Source organism: Rhodnius prolixus, unplaced genomic scaffold (assembly GCF_049639745.1).
Source record: "Rhodnius prolixus isolate KJV_2025 unplaced genomic scaffold, Rpr scaffold_18, whole genome shotgun sequence".
Classification (NCBI taxonomy): domain Eukaryota; kingdom Metazoa; phylum Arthropoda; class Insecta; order Hemiptera; family Reduviidae; genus Rhodnius; species Rhodnius prolixus.
The window spans coordinates 1,931,805-1,945,461 of NW_027411636.1; the positions used below are offsets into that span (position 1 = coordinate 1,931,805).

Here is a 13,657-nt window from a genome sequence, read left to right on the forward strand (position 1 = left end):
GTCGTGTCTTAAGTGGTGAGATGGTCATGGTTTGTCCTAGAATCTAAGGTAATATAATATGTGGAATGGGATGTTCAACTGTTTTCATTACATTTCATCAAATGAAAGAGACGGGTTTACTATTTTATTAATATTTTTTATTTTTTAATGATCAAAGTTTTACTCAATTCTTTCTCTACTATTCTCGTAATTGTGACAAATTATCTTCAAAATTTCAGAACAAATTAAATTTATATTATACACATCTATAATATCCATGAAATCGCTCACCATTTCTTCAGTTCTTGCATTTCAGCTAACTCAAACATGTTTTCAATTTATGGTGCGTCTGACGTCAGTAGCACCCGAAGCCTATTTCAATGCTCATCTACTCTCCGGAACAGTCCGTGTGTTTCCTTAAAGATAATGTCCATTACTGCACTATGAGCCGTAAGGTAGCTTTTAGGAAGAGAAAATCTAATCTTGGAACTAGGAAAATTCCTTATGCTAATCAGTGAGCTATAAGCTGGTCCTTTCCCTCTAAACCACGAAAATGTTTTATGTTCGATAGATTAATGAATTTTACGAATATTAAAGAAAATCTGTAAAGACAAAAACAGACCAGCGTTTTGTGTACTTCCATTAATCGTTCTTAATGTAGGATCAAACACTTCATGTGCACACGTTTGCCGACAGATACCCTTTAATTTTTTTTAATTCATTTTAATGGGTATCAGAACATGGTTACAAAACTACTTTCAGAAAAACTAAGAAATAAAAACTTTTCAGCATTTCTTGATGAAGCACACAGTTAGTTGTATCTGAAACTTCAAGCAATAATACCTTTTTCAAAAGTCTTCCTAATCTTTCTACCAGTAAGAGAACCATCTTTAATCAAAACATCCGATAATATTCTTCTCTCATAAAATTCATCATTTTGAAATAGAACTTCAACAGTAGAATATTGGTATGCTTTTATGAAGGCTGGTTAAACCCAGTGAATTGCGACTTTTAAATATCAATCTTAGATTGATGTAAACAACCAAAAACAAGTTTTGAAAAACTGGTTGAAAAATATTTCCAGATAAGAGAGGTGATTCCATATATTTCAATCTAAATTCAATAAATTCACAACAATTTACATTTGTTCAATGTTAACCTATTTTAAGATAAATTAATATTAGTTTACGCTTGAAGATATTTGGTGAAAAAATTGTGAAAATTTATTTTTAAATTTAGTACTTTTTAAGGGATTGACAACTAAACATGTTTTAGTAGTTTTTTTTTCTCGCTTTTGTGGTTTTAGCAATATTCGAAATTTACAAAACCTTTCAATAGAATTTAACTTTTTTCTAACAAAATTGAAATATTTCCTAAAAAATTATTATTATTATTTTAGAAAAGCTATAAACAACTTTACGGGCAATAAAACCTAACTACATACATACACTGGGCCAAAAAAGTCTGTGAACACTAACCTAAATTTTATTACTTTTATTATTATCTTATTAGAAACTTCTTTTATTTTCAAATGAAATATACTATTCGATAGACAGAAACCAGAGTTTTTCATTTTATATTCAATCTTTTATTTTTGTTCAGCAGGAATATCACAATTAAATGTTTAACAAAACAACACCCCAAACGAATGCAAAAAAAGTCTGTGAACAGCTGTATAAATATGTAAAAACATTAAGATAACAAACAGAAAAACGATTGAATAAAGTTTCAAAGTTCTCTATTGTATTGTAGAAACCACTACAGTCAGTTTTGTGAATAAATAATCTAATTAGTACATATTTAACCACTAATATGGAAGTTCCCAGACCAATTCGAGAACTTATTGTGACGTTGCGAAATGAAAGAAAAAGTATTCGAGAAATAGGGAAGATAGTTCAAAAAAACCCTTCAACGGTGCATAATATAATTAAAAAGTACGGAAATGTGATTAGTAGGCCACGCAGTGGACGGCCACCAAAACTTAATTCCTTTCATAAACTGCAAATTCTGAAGTCTGTTCGAGAAGAACCCAGGACAAGCGCTCAAAAAATCAGTCAAGAATTATCAAGTGGTTATGTGTAAGCGTAACACCACAGACAATTAGAAATAAATTACATGAATACGATTATTGCGGTCGAGTCCCGAGGAAAAAACCTTTAATCAATAAAATAAATAGTAACCGCCGATTGGATTTCGCGAAAGAATATGTTTCTAAGCTTTCTAGTTTCTGGGAAACCGTAATCTTTTCAGATGAGTCGAAATTCAATGTATGTGGGTCTGATTGACGACAAAAAGTGTGGCGAAAAAGAAATGAAGCTATGAAAATGAAAAATATGAAGCCTACTTTTAAGCATGGGGGAGGCAACATTCTGGTGTGGGGTGCATGAGTGCTAAAGGAGTGGGCAAGTTAGATCTAATTAATGGTATGATGGACCAATATGTGTATGTGGATATATTAAGACGCAATTTAAAAGAAAATTCAAAAAAATTAGGGTTGGAGGGAACGTTTGTCTTCCAACAAGACAATGACCCGAAACATACCGCACTAAAAACTCGGGAATGGCTTTTAAATAATACACTCTGGCGCCTAAACACCCCTCCACAATTGCCAGACCTTAACCCAATAGAACATTTGTGGGATGAAATCAGCCGCGAAATAAATAAACGAGGAATAAGAAACCGTGAACAACTAAAAAACGCTATTTTAGAAGAGTGGGATAAAATTCCAACATTGACGACCACAAAATTATTAGGATCGATGAAAGCTCGCTTGTTGGAAGTGATTAGGAACATAGGAGGTCCTACAAGTTTTTAAAATTTATAATTCACGTACAATGTGTAAGAATGATTTATTTCTGCAAAGTGTTCACAGACTTTTTTTGCATTCGTTTGGGGTGTTGTTTTGTTAAACATTTAATTGTGATATTCCTGTTGAACAAAAATAAAAGATTGAATATAAAATGAAAAATTCTGGTTTCTCTCTATCGAATAGTATATTTCATTTGAAAATAAAAGAAGTTTCTAATAAGATAATAATAAAAGTAATAAAATTTAGGTTAGTGTTCACAGACTTTTTTGGCCCAGTGTATGTATGTATGTATTACCAACTATGTCACTTTGTTTTTTGTCACATTACAGATTCAGTTCATACGTATGGCAGTGGCCTTACAAAGAATTGATTGGATGTAGTATTGCTTCAAAGTTCGCAGAAAAATTTTAATCTCTACAGAATCTTCTAAATCTACTTCCCAGAACGACGTATTAATATTAGTATTTTTAAAGGAATGTTTGCATTATAATAGCAAACGAAATATTGAGCAATGGCAGGTAATATGGTAACAATTTACGGTGCCGTCCTTTGTTGAAAAGTTAATAATTGTTCTGAAGAAGATAACAGCACAATGCAACTGGCTCCATGTGAAAATATTTTAAATCCTAGGAGGCTAAACAAGATTTGAAGTCATTTTAATTATTTTTTAAGAATAGATCCCATAATTTGGTGTAATTTTTGACGAACGAAAAGTACGGATCGTAATCTTCCACATTTTGTGGACCAGTTTTTGTTCTTGGATCTATTGCAGAACGTGCCTTTACATTATAAGGAGATTAAATGCTGTTAAAATATAATTAAATAGTTAAATCTGTGTAAAGCATACTGTGAGGCCTTAGGTCAAAATTCAGGATAATACACTACTGACAAAGAAAGCCTGCTTCACACTCGATGAAACCAGGTTTCCTATAATTAACTATTGATCAGAACTTATGTTGGTTTAAATAAAATAAGTTTTTTTTTTATCAGAAAAAAAAGGAAAAATAACCTTAAAATTAAATTGATCACTTTTTTAAAAAATATTATTTTTAGTATTATCACAATTTTTTTTTCCGTTCAATAATTTAAATGAAATTTTAAAAAAACACAAAATACATTATGTTAGTTTTTAGTGACCCAATTTGTTATAGCATTTCACATTTACTCCCCTCAACTCTGATCAAGTTTTTGATCGAACCTAACCTTACCTTAATTCATCACTATTTGGTTTAGTAAATTGATTGAAAACTATGCTAGAATAATAAAATATTTTGATTGCAAACTTTAAGAGAATAATACTTTCATCATAAAAATTATTTTTTTAAATTATTAGTTCTGTTTTTCTATAGTACAGGTTAGTACTGTGAATATTTTGTTGTTTTACATCTAATAAATTCCTTCAAAGATTGGTTTATAAGCAATCGATTGGTTTATAAATTACATCAAAGATTGGTTTATAAACAATCGATTAGCTTGTAATGAGTTTATAATCAGGTTTATATAAAGCATTTTAACCGACTAAAGCTGTGCAAAAACCAACGTAAAATTGAAACCAAGTACCTCGACAACAATGCTACTGGATGTTTTTTTTTTTATACATGATGGCTTCCAGAGAGGTAAAGATGATATAGGATAAAATTGTAAAGCTATATTTAGGCAATCATTTTTTGTTTAGCAATAGATGGCCTTATTTTTGTTCGTATTATCGACCAGTCTCTGTTTTTACTGTTTTTTTTTGTTTTTTTAAGAACAGTTTTAGTTTTTGTGCTAATACTCCCACGACAAGATCCAGCATTGTATAATCTTCCGCCTAATTCTGAAAAAATAATGGATTTATCATTTGAACATTTAAATAAAAAAAAAATTTACTCTATCATAACAAATATTTATTTCGATTTAGAATATATATATATATATTTTTAATTTAATTAATACCTTAATTTATAAACATCAACAACAAAAGAGAAGATGTATAGTTGTTATCTCTTACTCAAATACGTTTATTACATTCAAAAAAATAGAAAAAACAAGACAAAACAAAACAAATCTAAAATAAAGATTACACACACACATATATATATATATAAAATAGTACATAGATATACTTGAATGTTTTTTTATATAAAAATTCTATTAAATTATCGAAAAAAGTATAAATTTTGTACTATATACAAAAAAAAAAACATCATTGAGACCAATATTTTACTGACTATTCTTAGAAAAGAAAACAACAGTACCAAAAATTCCCCTAAAATCATATATTTTTTACATTTGTACGACCAATTTACCTTATTTCCTTTCAATCATCATTTAATACAATAGGTTCGCTATTAGTTGGCTTATTGGCTGACATCTCCGGTGGTGCTTTCAGTATCTGATGATTATTGGCTAGTCTTGATGCATCTTTATCACCTAACAATCCACTTCTGGCGGCCGCTGTAGCTAAATAATATTTTATTTTTTTTATATATATTTAAATTCTAGGTAATATAACCATATAGGTAAAAAATAAATTGGTGCATTTTAAAAATAGATCTTCAATACGAGTGAAATTAGGGATAGCCTAAAATGGCTTTTTGGAGATGTAAATAATACACGTACGTTTGCAAGGCCCCCATCACTAATTCTAATCATACTGTGCTACAAAGAATAATAAACATTTCCAAAGGGGTGGTGGCCCAAAAGACATCGCCAAAACGAGTTATAACAGCGGTTCATTGAGGCATCCACTTGTTTTATAGCACCTGCATCTGTTTTTTTAATTAGTTTTAGCTGAAAGACGCTCTTAGCTAAGATTCGACAGCATCAGTATATTTCTTCTCTGGAGAATTCCCGAACTCCCGAGGAGTCAAATTAGCTCTACTGCGAAGGCACTGATTCACGATAGTGTTGCTTTCTCCTTCTTTCAGTCAAAACCAACACAGGCAATCCTCTTCTACGATTGTTTTTTTTTTTTGGGCACCCAAACGAGAAATACCTTATTTTGGTTGCTAATTTCGCCGCAGGTTCTTCAAGCTGCCCTAGACTAGTCTGTAAGGTGTTGAGAAAAACTTCCCGGAAAATGTAAAGAGAGAAGAGTTCATCATTGCGTCATACAGGAAATCCTCTTCCTCCCCTTCCCAATAGTTCTTGGCGCACTTATTTACATCTGGTCACTCTCGTTAAATGATATCAGCACTGTTGCAGACCATTTCTCCTCTTATCTCCTATAATCTTGCACAAGTTGCCGACTTAAAATACAAACATCTTCGAGGAAGGCGTCCGAAATATTTTTTAGAAACATTCTCCCGTTCTTTTTAAAGCATGCCTGCCCATTTTAAATAGTCTGCGAACTTACGTTTTTTGCAGCTTTTGACACTAACATTGTGCTATCATCTGATGGTAGGTTGTTTCTGATCAAATCCAAGACATTTTTTTATTAATACACTCTCTAATTAGGGAGGAAAAACCAATTGTCTTTTGCTAAACCGCAGACCAGAATCTAAATAGGTCACTTTTCGTTTTCTTAGAAATCAATTCTTTTCCTTTACTTCTCCGAAATGGTTAACTAGTTTTTCTTGACATATTCTTGGCATTTCAAACGAAGTTAAATCTTGTAATTGTTGATAACTTTAGGTTATATGATTCTATTACTTATAAGATTACATTTAACACTTCATTATTCTTTTAAACTATCCTTAAATGAAGGGGTCTAAACACACGTATATGGGTACTACAATGAGCAATGGCGTTGCTCATGTTAAATGCAACTGATCATTTGTTATAGAAATCATTATTGAACGATATAAAACAGATGTTCTGATAAAACTCACCACATATTAGGTAGTTGTTATGTTGATTATAGTTAGGACCCAGTTATGGAATTAGGGAGGTAAATATATGGAAGTATAGATAATGTGAAAGAAAAAACCATAAAAAACACTTAATTACCCTTGGGGTTAACAACAAATGTTTGAGTGTTGATTTGTTGCGTAGGATATGGTTGCTGTTGTAGCTTCTTATCTAATATTCCTTGTGGAAAACGATACGGTTGGTAATTGTTGCTGAAAATGGCGCCTGTTGTTGCATTTGTTGTCGTTGTTGCTTGTTGTTGCTGTTGCTGTAGTGTGAAATTTGGGAAACTCCAATTTTGTAATGGCCTAATTTGTCCAGTAGTTGTAGACTGTTGTGCCATATTCTAAGAAAATAGATTTAATTAGAACAAACACATCTGACCTGGACAGTTAGGCCATAAAACTGAAGCACACTGTCATTTTATTGTAAAAAACTAAGCACCCTAATACTTTAATTCAATTCAAATAACATGCATACTGGATTTGCTTACTCCATATATGGATTATAATATATGGATTTCGACCAATAACAAAAAAAATTGTGGGTTTCCAGTGCCAACTGAATAATGAAAATTTGACACCATCGCAATAAAACCTAAGTTTTATTTGATTATAAAAAAATAATAATAATTACCTGCTGCATATGTTGTGTCATTTGTAGGAACTTCTGCTGCAGTTGTTGTTGCTGCAACAGTTGATACTTTTGGAATACTTCTAAAGCACGTTGCTTGCATTCCTCATCAGTCAAAGCTGGATTCTGTAAAAATCATTATTTCAAAATAATAATAAAGAACTCGTTAAAAGCCATAATTATAGCAGATAGAGCTGCCTTTCAGTCTCCTTAAAAACAAAAACAAATAAACAATCCAAAACCCATCTGCAAAATCTGATACTGCTTTCACTAGCAATCGTTCTTACGTATTTACAGACATTGTAGAGTATTTCTAAACCATATTCTTACTAAGGCTGGCTATCAAAGCTTATATAGTTATAGCAGATGATCTGAGAACATTTATCGTTATATTTTACAGAAGAAATCGCTGTTAAAACTGGTCGTTGCGATAAACAAGATTCGGGCACAATAAATTCTAATCTTTTTGAATGATTTTTTGACACTGTAACGACAAATCGACTTGTTTCTTGTTGGCTACAGAAGTGTTGATGGTAATTTGTAGAATTTGATTAAGTTGAACGAATGGAATGTAGCGTAATATAAGAAATAAAATTTATTAGGCTCAATGACTGAACGGTATGAATATAGAGATTTACTTTTAATTTTTGGCTGAACCTGCGTTAGTTCATTCAGTAAAAATAAACAATAATTTTAACCACATCACTGATAAAAATATCAATAAAACACTCTCATGGCCTCTCTTTCTGCAATAACTACCATTAGTTAATTAAAATTTCTTTTAATAACTCTGAATTAGAACTCTCAGAACATAGTTAAAAGCCAATTTTACACCGGTTTTACTAATAAGTCAGTTCCCAGCTTTTAAGTAAATTAATTATTATAAGATCACGAAGAAATTCCTTAATATTGGATGATCTTTCGAAGGGAAGCTTATTATACGTCGCCTCACTTTAGGGCCCTCCAAAATATCTTAAGACTTCAGAAGCTTTTAATGAAACAAAAGATTAGCCATTGTGTAAGGGGACGAAATTTAAAGAAAATCTTTTAGAAAAAAAAAGGTCAACTTTTGAGAAAAATAGCAAAAGCAAAATTACTCTTCTTTTTGTAAATTATATTACAACCACTTCTTCCAGACGAAACCTATATAGACTAAAATACCAACAAGCAATTTATGCTTCTCAGTCTACATAGAATGACCCTACAACCTCTAACACCCTTGTGAACACTGAAATTCAGCTATTGAAAAACAATTTCTTGAAATTAAAACAGTTTTTTTGTTTGAAATTTTTAAAAGTACAAAATCAAATACAACATACATACCTGTACTTTCATTCTTTGTTCAACATCTTGCAATAAAATCATATTTGGCCATTCTGTGAATGAGAAAATAACCAAATTAATTGTTGAGACACTACGAAAAAAATAAATGATCAAAAATATGTAAAAAATTATTAAATAAATAAACTGACGTGGTTGTGGTTTCTTTTCATTTTCAAATTCTGCCCAAGCAGCTTTACGTTCTTCTTCTGTTAATTCTTGATCTTCCTGATTTTCCAGCAAAGAATCATGTTGATGGTATGAAAGAATTATATCGCCATGAGATTGCAATAACTCCGCCATTAATCTGTCCTTTATTTGAAAACAAATAAAACAAAAAAAAAACTTGAGAAACTGGACCAAGGATTGGTTGCCATGGTGACATCATCTATCAAGATAAAGTAACTCGTAGATCTGGCTGTATCATGTAGACACACAGGTGGTTTATTGTACAATACTAAACGGAGCCAGCAATTTTAGGCTATAGATTTTGATGGCGAGATGATGTTTTGCAAGCAAAGAGCCGTCTAATAACTTAGCTAAAGTGCTGAAATTTGTCATTTTCATCGAATGTCTTTCTATTATCCTATATGGCCATTAGAGTCAAATGACAATCTACTGAATTTATTTTTCACGAATTTTATTCCTAACATACTTAGCAAGATATTCAAGGACTGCAATGGATGTCAGGATAATTTAGGATCTTCGGAGACGTATAAACCGATTGCCTGGGCAAACGAAGGCTGCTGCTGCATCAAGTACAGTCCAACCTTCCAACTCATACCTCTTTAAAAAAAGTAAAAAACAATTATTTGTCCGCCTATCTTCAATAAAAATGAAAGAAAAAAGATTTAAAAGCGGCAAAAGGCAAAATGTGGAAGCCTTGGCTGTAAGAAAACCAGTAATTTACCACTTATTGGTAGAAAAATAAAATTCCAATCAGAATAGCCTAAGAAACGGTGAGCCACAGTCGTAATAATGTTCTGTTTCGAACTGAACTCCATGAATAATTCGCCAAGGAGAATAAAGCATGCTTTAAAGAGCTATAGACCGACATTTTTATTTATAGTCCTGATCTATTTTATTTTCAAGTTATTTTTTTTATTTTTTTAATGATTTAAGGCGCGTCAACATCTAAGTTTATTGGCGCCCGGAGCCAACACAGACAACACTGTACATCACCGGTCAGTGAGCTGTAAGAAGCTCCTAGCAAGAGAAAATCTAAGGGTCAGCAGCTGGATTCGAACCCGGGACCTCCGCGTGGGAGTCCAGTACGCTAACCGCCATAGCTAATCCCTTCCCTTTCAAGTTATTGTTGTTACAAATAAGATTTGCTTAATAATTTTTTAGCAAAAAAACCTTTGGCAATACAGGCGTTGCTCTAAGTTCAGATCCTTCAGGATCAAAAGTATACAACTCGGCCAACGCAGAATGTGAAAAATGGCGATCAATTTGATGTTCATCAATAACTCTCAAAGCTGTAGAAAGTTTGGCAACTTGACGTTCATAAATTTTCTCTTCCATTGTTCCCTGAAAATTTGAAAATTAAAAAGATTTTTTTTTTAAAAAAAAGAAAATCAATAATGATATTAGTTAAACAAAATTGTCTACTTCTTCTTCTTCTTTTACCTTTGACAAAAATCTGTAGATATAGCAAGGTTTTGTCTGCCCAAAACGATATACCCTGAACAAACTTTGTACATCGTACGAAGGATTCCATGATGCGTCAAATATGATTACTCTGTTCGCGCCGGTTAAATTAATACCAAGACCACCAGCTCTTGTTGAGATTAAAAATAATCGTCCCCTGGAAAAGATGGAAATAAATTAACTAAAATCGTCATACACCGGTAGTTTTCAGAAAATTTAATTTTGAAAAACTCCTTTCTGTAACTGTCTGGTGAAAAACTTCATAAAGAAAATTTCTATCACCCAATACATCTTACTTTTCCTACTAAGAAAATGTAAATACAAAAAAATATGTTTCTTTCTGCCCATACCTTGAGTTACGTTCATTGTTGAACGCTTTACACCATGCATGTCGATGATCAAACGAAGAGCCGCCATCCATACGGAAATAATCCAATCCTTTTGCCCAAGATCCACCAAATTGTGATAAATTTGGATCTGGGTCAGATTTTTGCGAATTATCATCAATTTTATTTAAAAAGTATTCAATAATATCCAACGTGAACAATGATTGACTGAATACTAATCTGAAAACGTTCAAGAAAACAACATTTATTATCAATGCTCAAATCAATAAACGTAAGCTGGGAGAGTTCTGAACTATATTTACTTAATATTAACCGATAATATTATTTATTCCTTTATTTTTGATACGATTTTCTTTTAATCTTTTATTGTTTTACATTTATTCGTTCTGTATCAGTAAATTCCCAATACCAATAAGACGAGATCCATGGCTTAAGACGAAGAAAAAAATACTGCAAAGAAGCATCCAGGAAAATTTGTGACGCAGTATTAAAATATTCAAGAATTGAAACTAAATGCAGGGAAAAAAAAAAGGGGAAATATCCTGCAATTATCCATATGACACCTGATAAATAATCTTTTTTTTTTTTTTTTTATTTGTTTATTTATTTTGCAACTGTATGCAGTACAATAAGCAAAAGAGATGAGTGATATGGATGGCGCAATTACACATGCACGCATATGCATATCCATACACATACGCGCACATGCATGTGCGCCAAGGGCGTGATTGGAGTGAACGACGACCATCCAGTGATGGAAGCCGTTAGTTCGCCAGATTGGCAAGCTTACACAGCAACCATCCTAGGAGGTCGACGTTGTGTTGAGATGGTCGCGTGGCCACCGCCGCTTTAGTCTGCGATTAGGATTAGAAGGAAGTGTTGTGGTAGACATGTTGTGGATCAGAGGGTTGTAGTGATCGTGTAGATTTGAATGGAGTTTTGTGTATCGAGTTTGGGCTATTTCAGAAACGAGAGGAATGTTGAGATCAGAGTGTATAGTATGATTGGAGACGTAGAAGGGAGCGTTAACTATTGTTCTCAAGATTTTAGACTGTAAGGTTTGGAGTCGGTTGATGTTAGATTTTTTGGCGCTTCCGTAGAGCTGTATTCTGTACGTCCATATTGGGGCAAGTAGAGCGGTATATAGTGTTCGTTTGTTCGTCAGGGTCAGTTTTGATCGTTTGTTGAGTAGTCTTTTCAACATTTTATACCTCAGATTGAGGTCAGTTCGTTTGAGTCTCGTGTGGGGGTTCCACGTTAGTCGTTTGTCAAGATGTAGTCCGAGATATCGTACTTGGTTAGTGATTGGTATAGAAGTATTGTGGAAGGAGAGAGGAGGGAGAGTTTTCTTGTTTAGAGTGAATACTATGTATTTAGATTTCAATTCGTTCACTTTGATTCTCCACTTTTGCAGCCAAGGTTCGAGAAGATTGAGGTGAGTTTGGAGTGCACGGCATGCTATAACAGGATCTAGATGAGGAGAAAGAATTGCAGTGTCGTCGGCGAAAGTGAAAGTAATTGTAGTCGGGTGAGTTGGTAAGTCAGCAGTATAGAGAATATAAAGTAAGGGAGCTAGAACGCTTCCTTGAGGGACTCCAGCGAGTATTGGAAGGATAAGAGAAGAAGAAGATCCTTGTTTGACTTAGAAGAAACGGTCGGAGAGATAAGACTTAAGAATGAGGTAAAAGGTAGAAGACAGTAGGCGTTTGAGTTTATAAAGCAGTCCCGTTGATAAATAATCAGGTATTTCTCAAAAAAAGGACCCATTGTTTAATACCAGTTCTTCCTAGGAGGCAACCTAACATTATAAAAAAAAATGACCAAAATTATAAGTATTACGACAATCGAAAAACCTGAATACTGGGGGTATCTGACAAACTGATATTACTAATATTCTCGAACCATCAATATTTCCATTCAATGAGTTCTTTACTACCGGTATCACAGCTTTAGTTCAAGAATTTACTTTTTTCTACAAGTAAACAACAGTACCCAAAGCGGCTTGCTAAAAATGGGTAATTTCTGCACTACAATATTTTGAGTTCAGTGTGTTAAAACTAGTTTTTAACTTGAATTTTTGACAAAAAAAAAAATACTTACAATTTATCACCAATCTCTTCACAAAATTTTAATATTACAAAAAATAGGAATATCTTAGTTCCTTGCCGAATATCTTCCAATTGCTCTTCGTCTACCAATTCTGTCCACCATTCAATCTTCTTTTGCTGTGCTTCTGGCTCTTCAACTTCGTCGGCCTGTGCTGAAATAATATAAAAAGTAAAAATTCTGGTGTGAAAAGTTTAAAAAAATAAATAAATAATGAAAAACTGAGGATCGCGATCCACCCCGGAGGAGATCATCGCTAAGGAATTGATTTGATGATTGGATGCATATTAATCTTTCTATTCATTATCTCTCTTCGTGTTTATCAGATTTCAATAATATCCTCACCGTATTGTGGTGAAAGGTAAGTTCTATTAACTATTATATGTTTCAATATTCTACTTATAATAATTATTTAGATCTGTAAGGTTAAATAAAGATAAGTTAGGTTAGGTTTGGTTTGGTTTGGTTAGGTTTGGTTGGGTTAGGTGAGGTTAGGTTAGGTTAGGTTAGGTTAGGTTTGGTTGGGTTAGGTGAGGTTAGGTTTGGTTGGGTTAGGTGAGGTTAGGATAGGTTAGGTTTGGTTGGGTTAGGTGAGGTTAGTTTAGGTTACCTAGTGAATTAAATAAGAAGGTAGTTCCAATATGGGCCTAAAAAAATGAAATTGATTACCGGATTGATTGATTGATAATGATTAACCAGTAAAAACATGTAAAGAATGCGGAAGTTATACATATTTGAACGATTGGTAGTGAACACAGGCAATCCTGAGGAACGACGATAAGTGCGGTTCTGTTAGAAATGGGTGGGTGGATTGTGTATGTAGTACATCATTTGGGAGTAAAATGAGAACGCGTCAGCATTGATCAATATTGATATGGCAACAATTTTATCCCGTAGAAAGGGCATTTACTGTGATATTACGTTCTTCTAGGATAGCCAGGCAGCCCTGAAGCCTCACTGAGTTCATATTTACGTAAAACTA

The 13,657-nt window shown here is 32.8% G+C and overlaps 1 protein-coding gene across 6 annotated transcripts in view; it reads right to left on the reverse strand.

Annotated features, from left to right (window-relative positions):
• Positions 1 to 4,653: 4,653 nt before the first annotated feature.
• LOC141462245 (uncharacterized) overlaps positions 4,654 to 13,657 on the reverse strand; it is a 36,010-nt gene continuing 27,006 nt past the window's right edge. For 5 of the 6 annotated variants that reach the window (XM_074143948.1, XM_074143946.1, XM_074143947.1 and 2 more), the window contains 9 exons: positions 12,670 to 12,829; positions 10,573 to 10,788; positions 10,202 to 10,379; positions 9,932 to 10,102; positions 8,725 to 8,884; positions 8,576 to 8,628; positions 7,256 to 7,378; positions 6,719 to 6,965; positions 4,654 to 5,230 (listed from right to left, as the gene is read on the reverse strand). In XM_074143948.1, coding sequence (XP_074000049.1) covers positions 5,088 to 5,230; positions 6,719 to 6,965; positions 7,256 to 7,378; positions 8,576 to 8,628; positions 8,725 to 8,884; positions 9,932 to 10,102; positions 10,202 to 10,379; positions 10,573 to 10,788; positions 12,670 to 12,829 — 1,451 coding nt within the window. In that variant the 3' untranslated portion in view covers positions 4,654 to 5,087. The remainder of the gene's footprint in view (positions 5,231 to 6,718; positions 6,966 to 7,255; positions 7,379 to 8,575; positions 8,629 to 8,724; positions 8,885 to 9,931; positions 10,103 to 10,201; positions 10,380 to 10,572; positions 10,789 to 12,669; positions 12,830 to 13,657) is intronic. The other variant, XM_074143945.1, reaches the window with a different exon arrangement.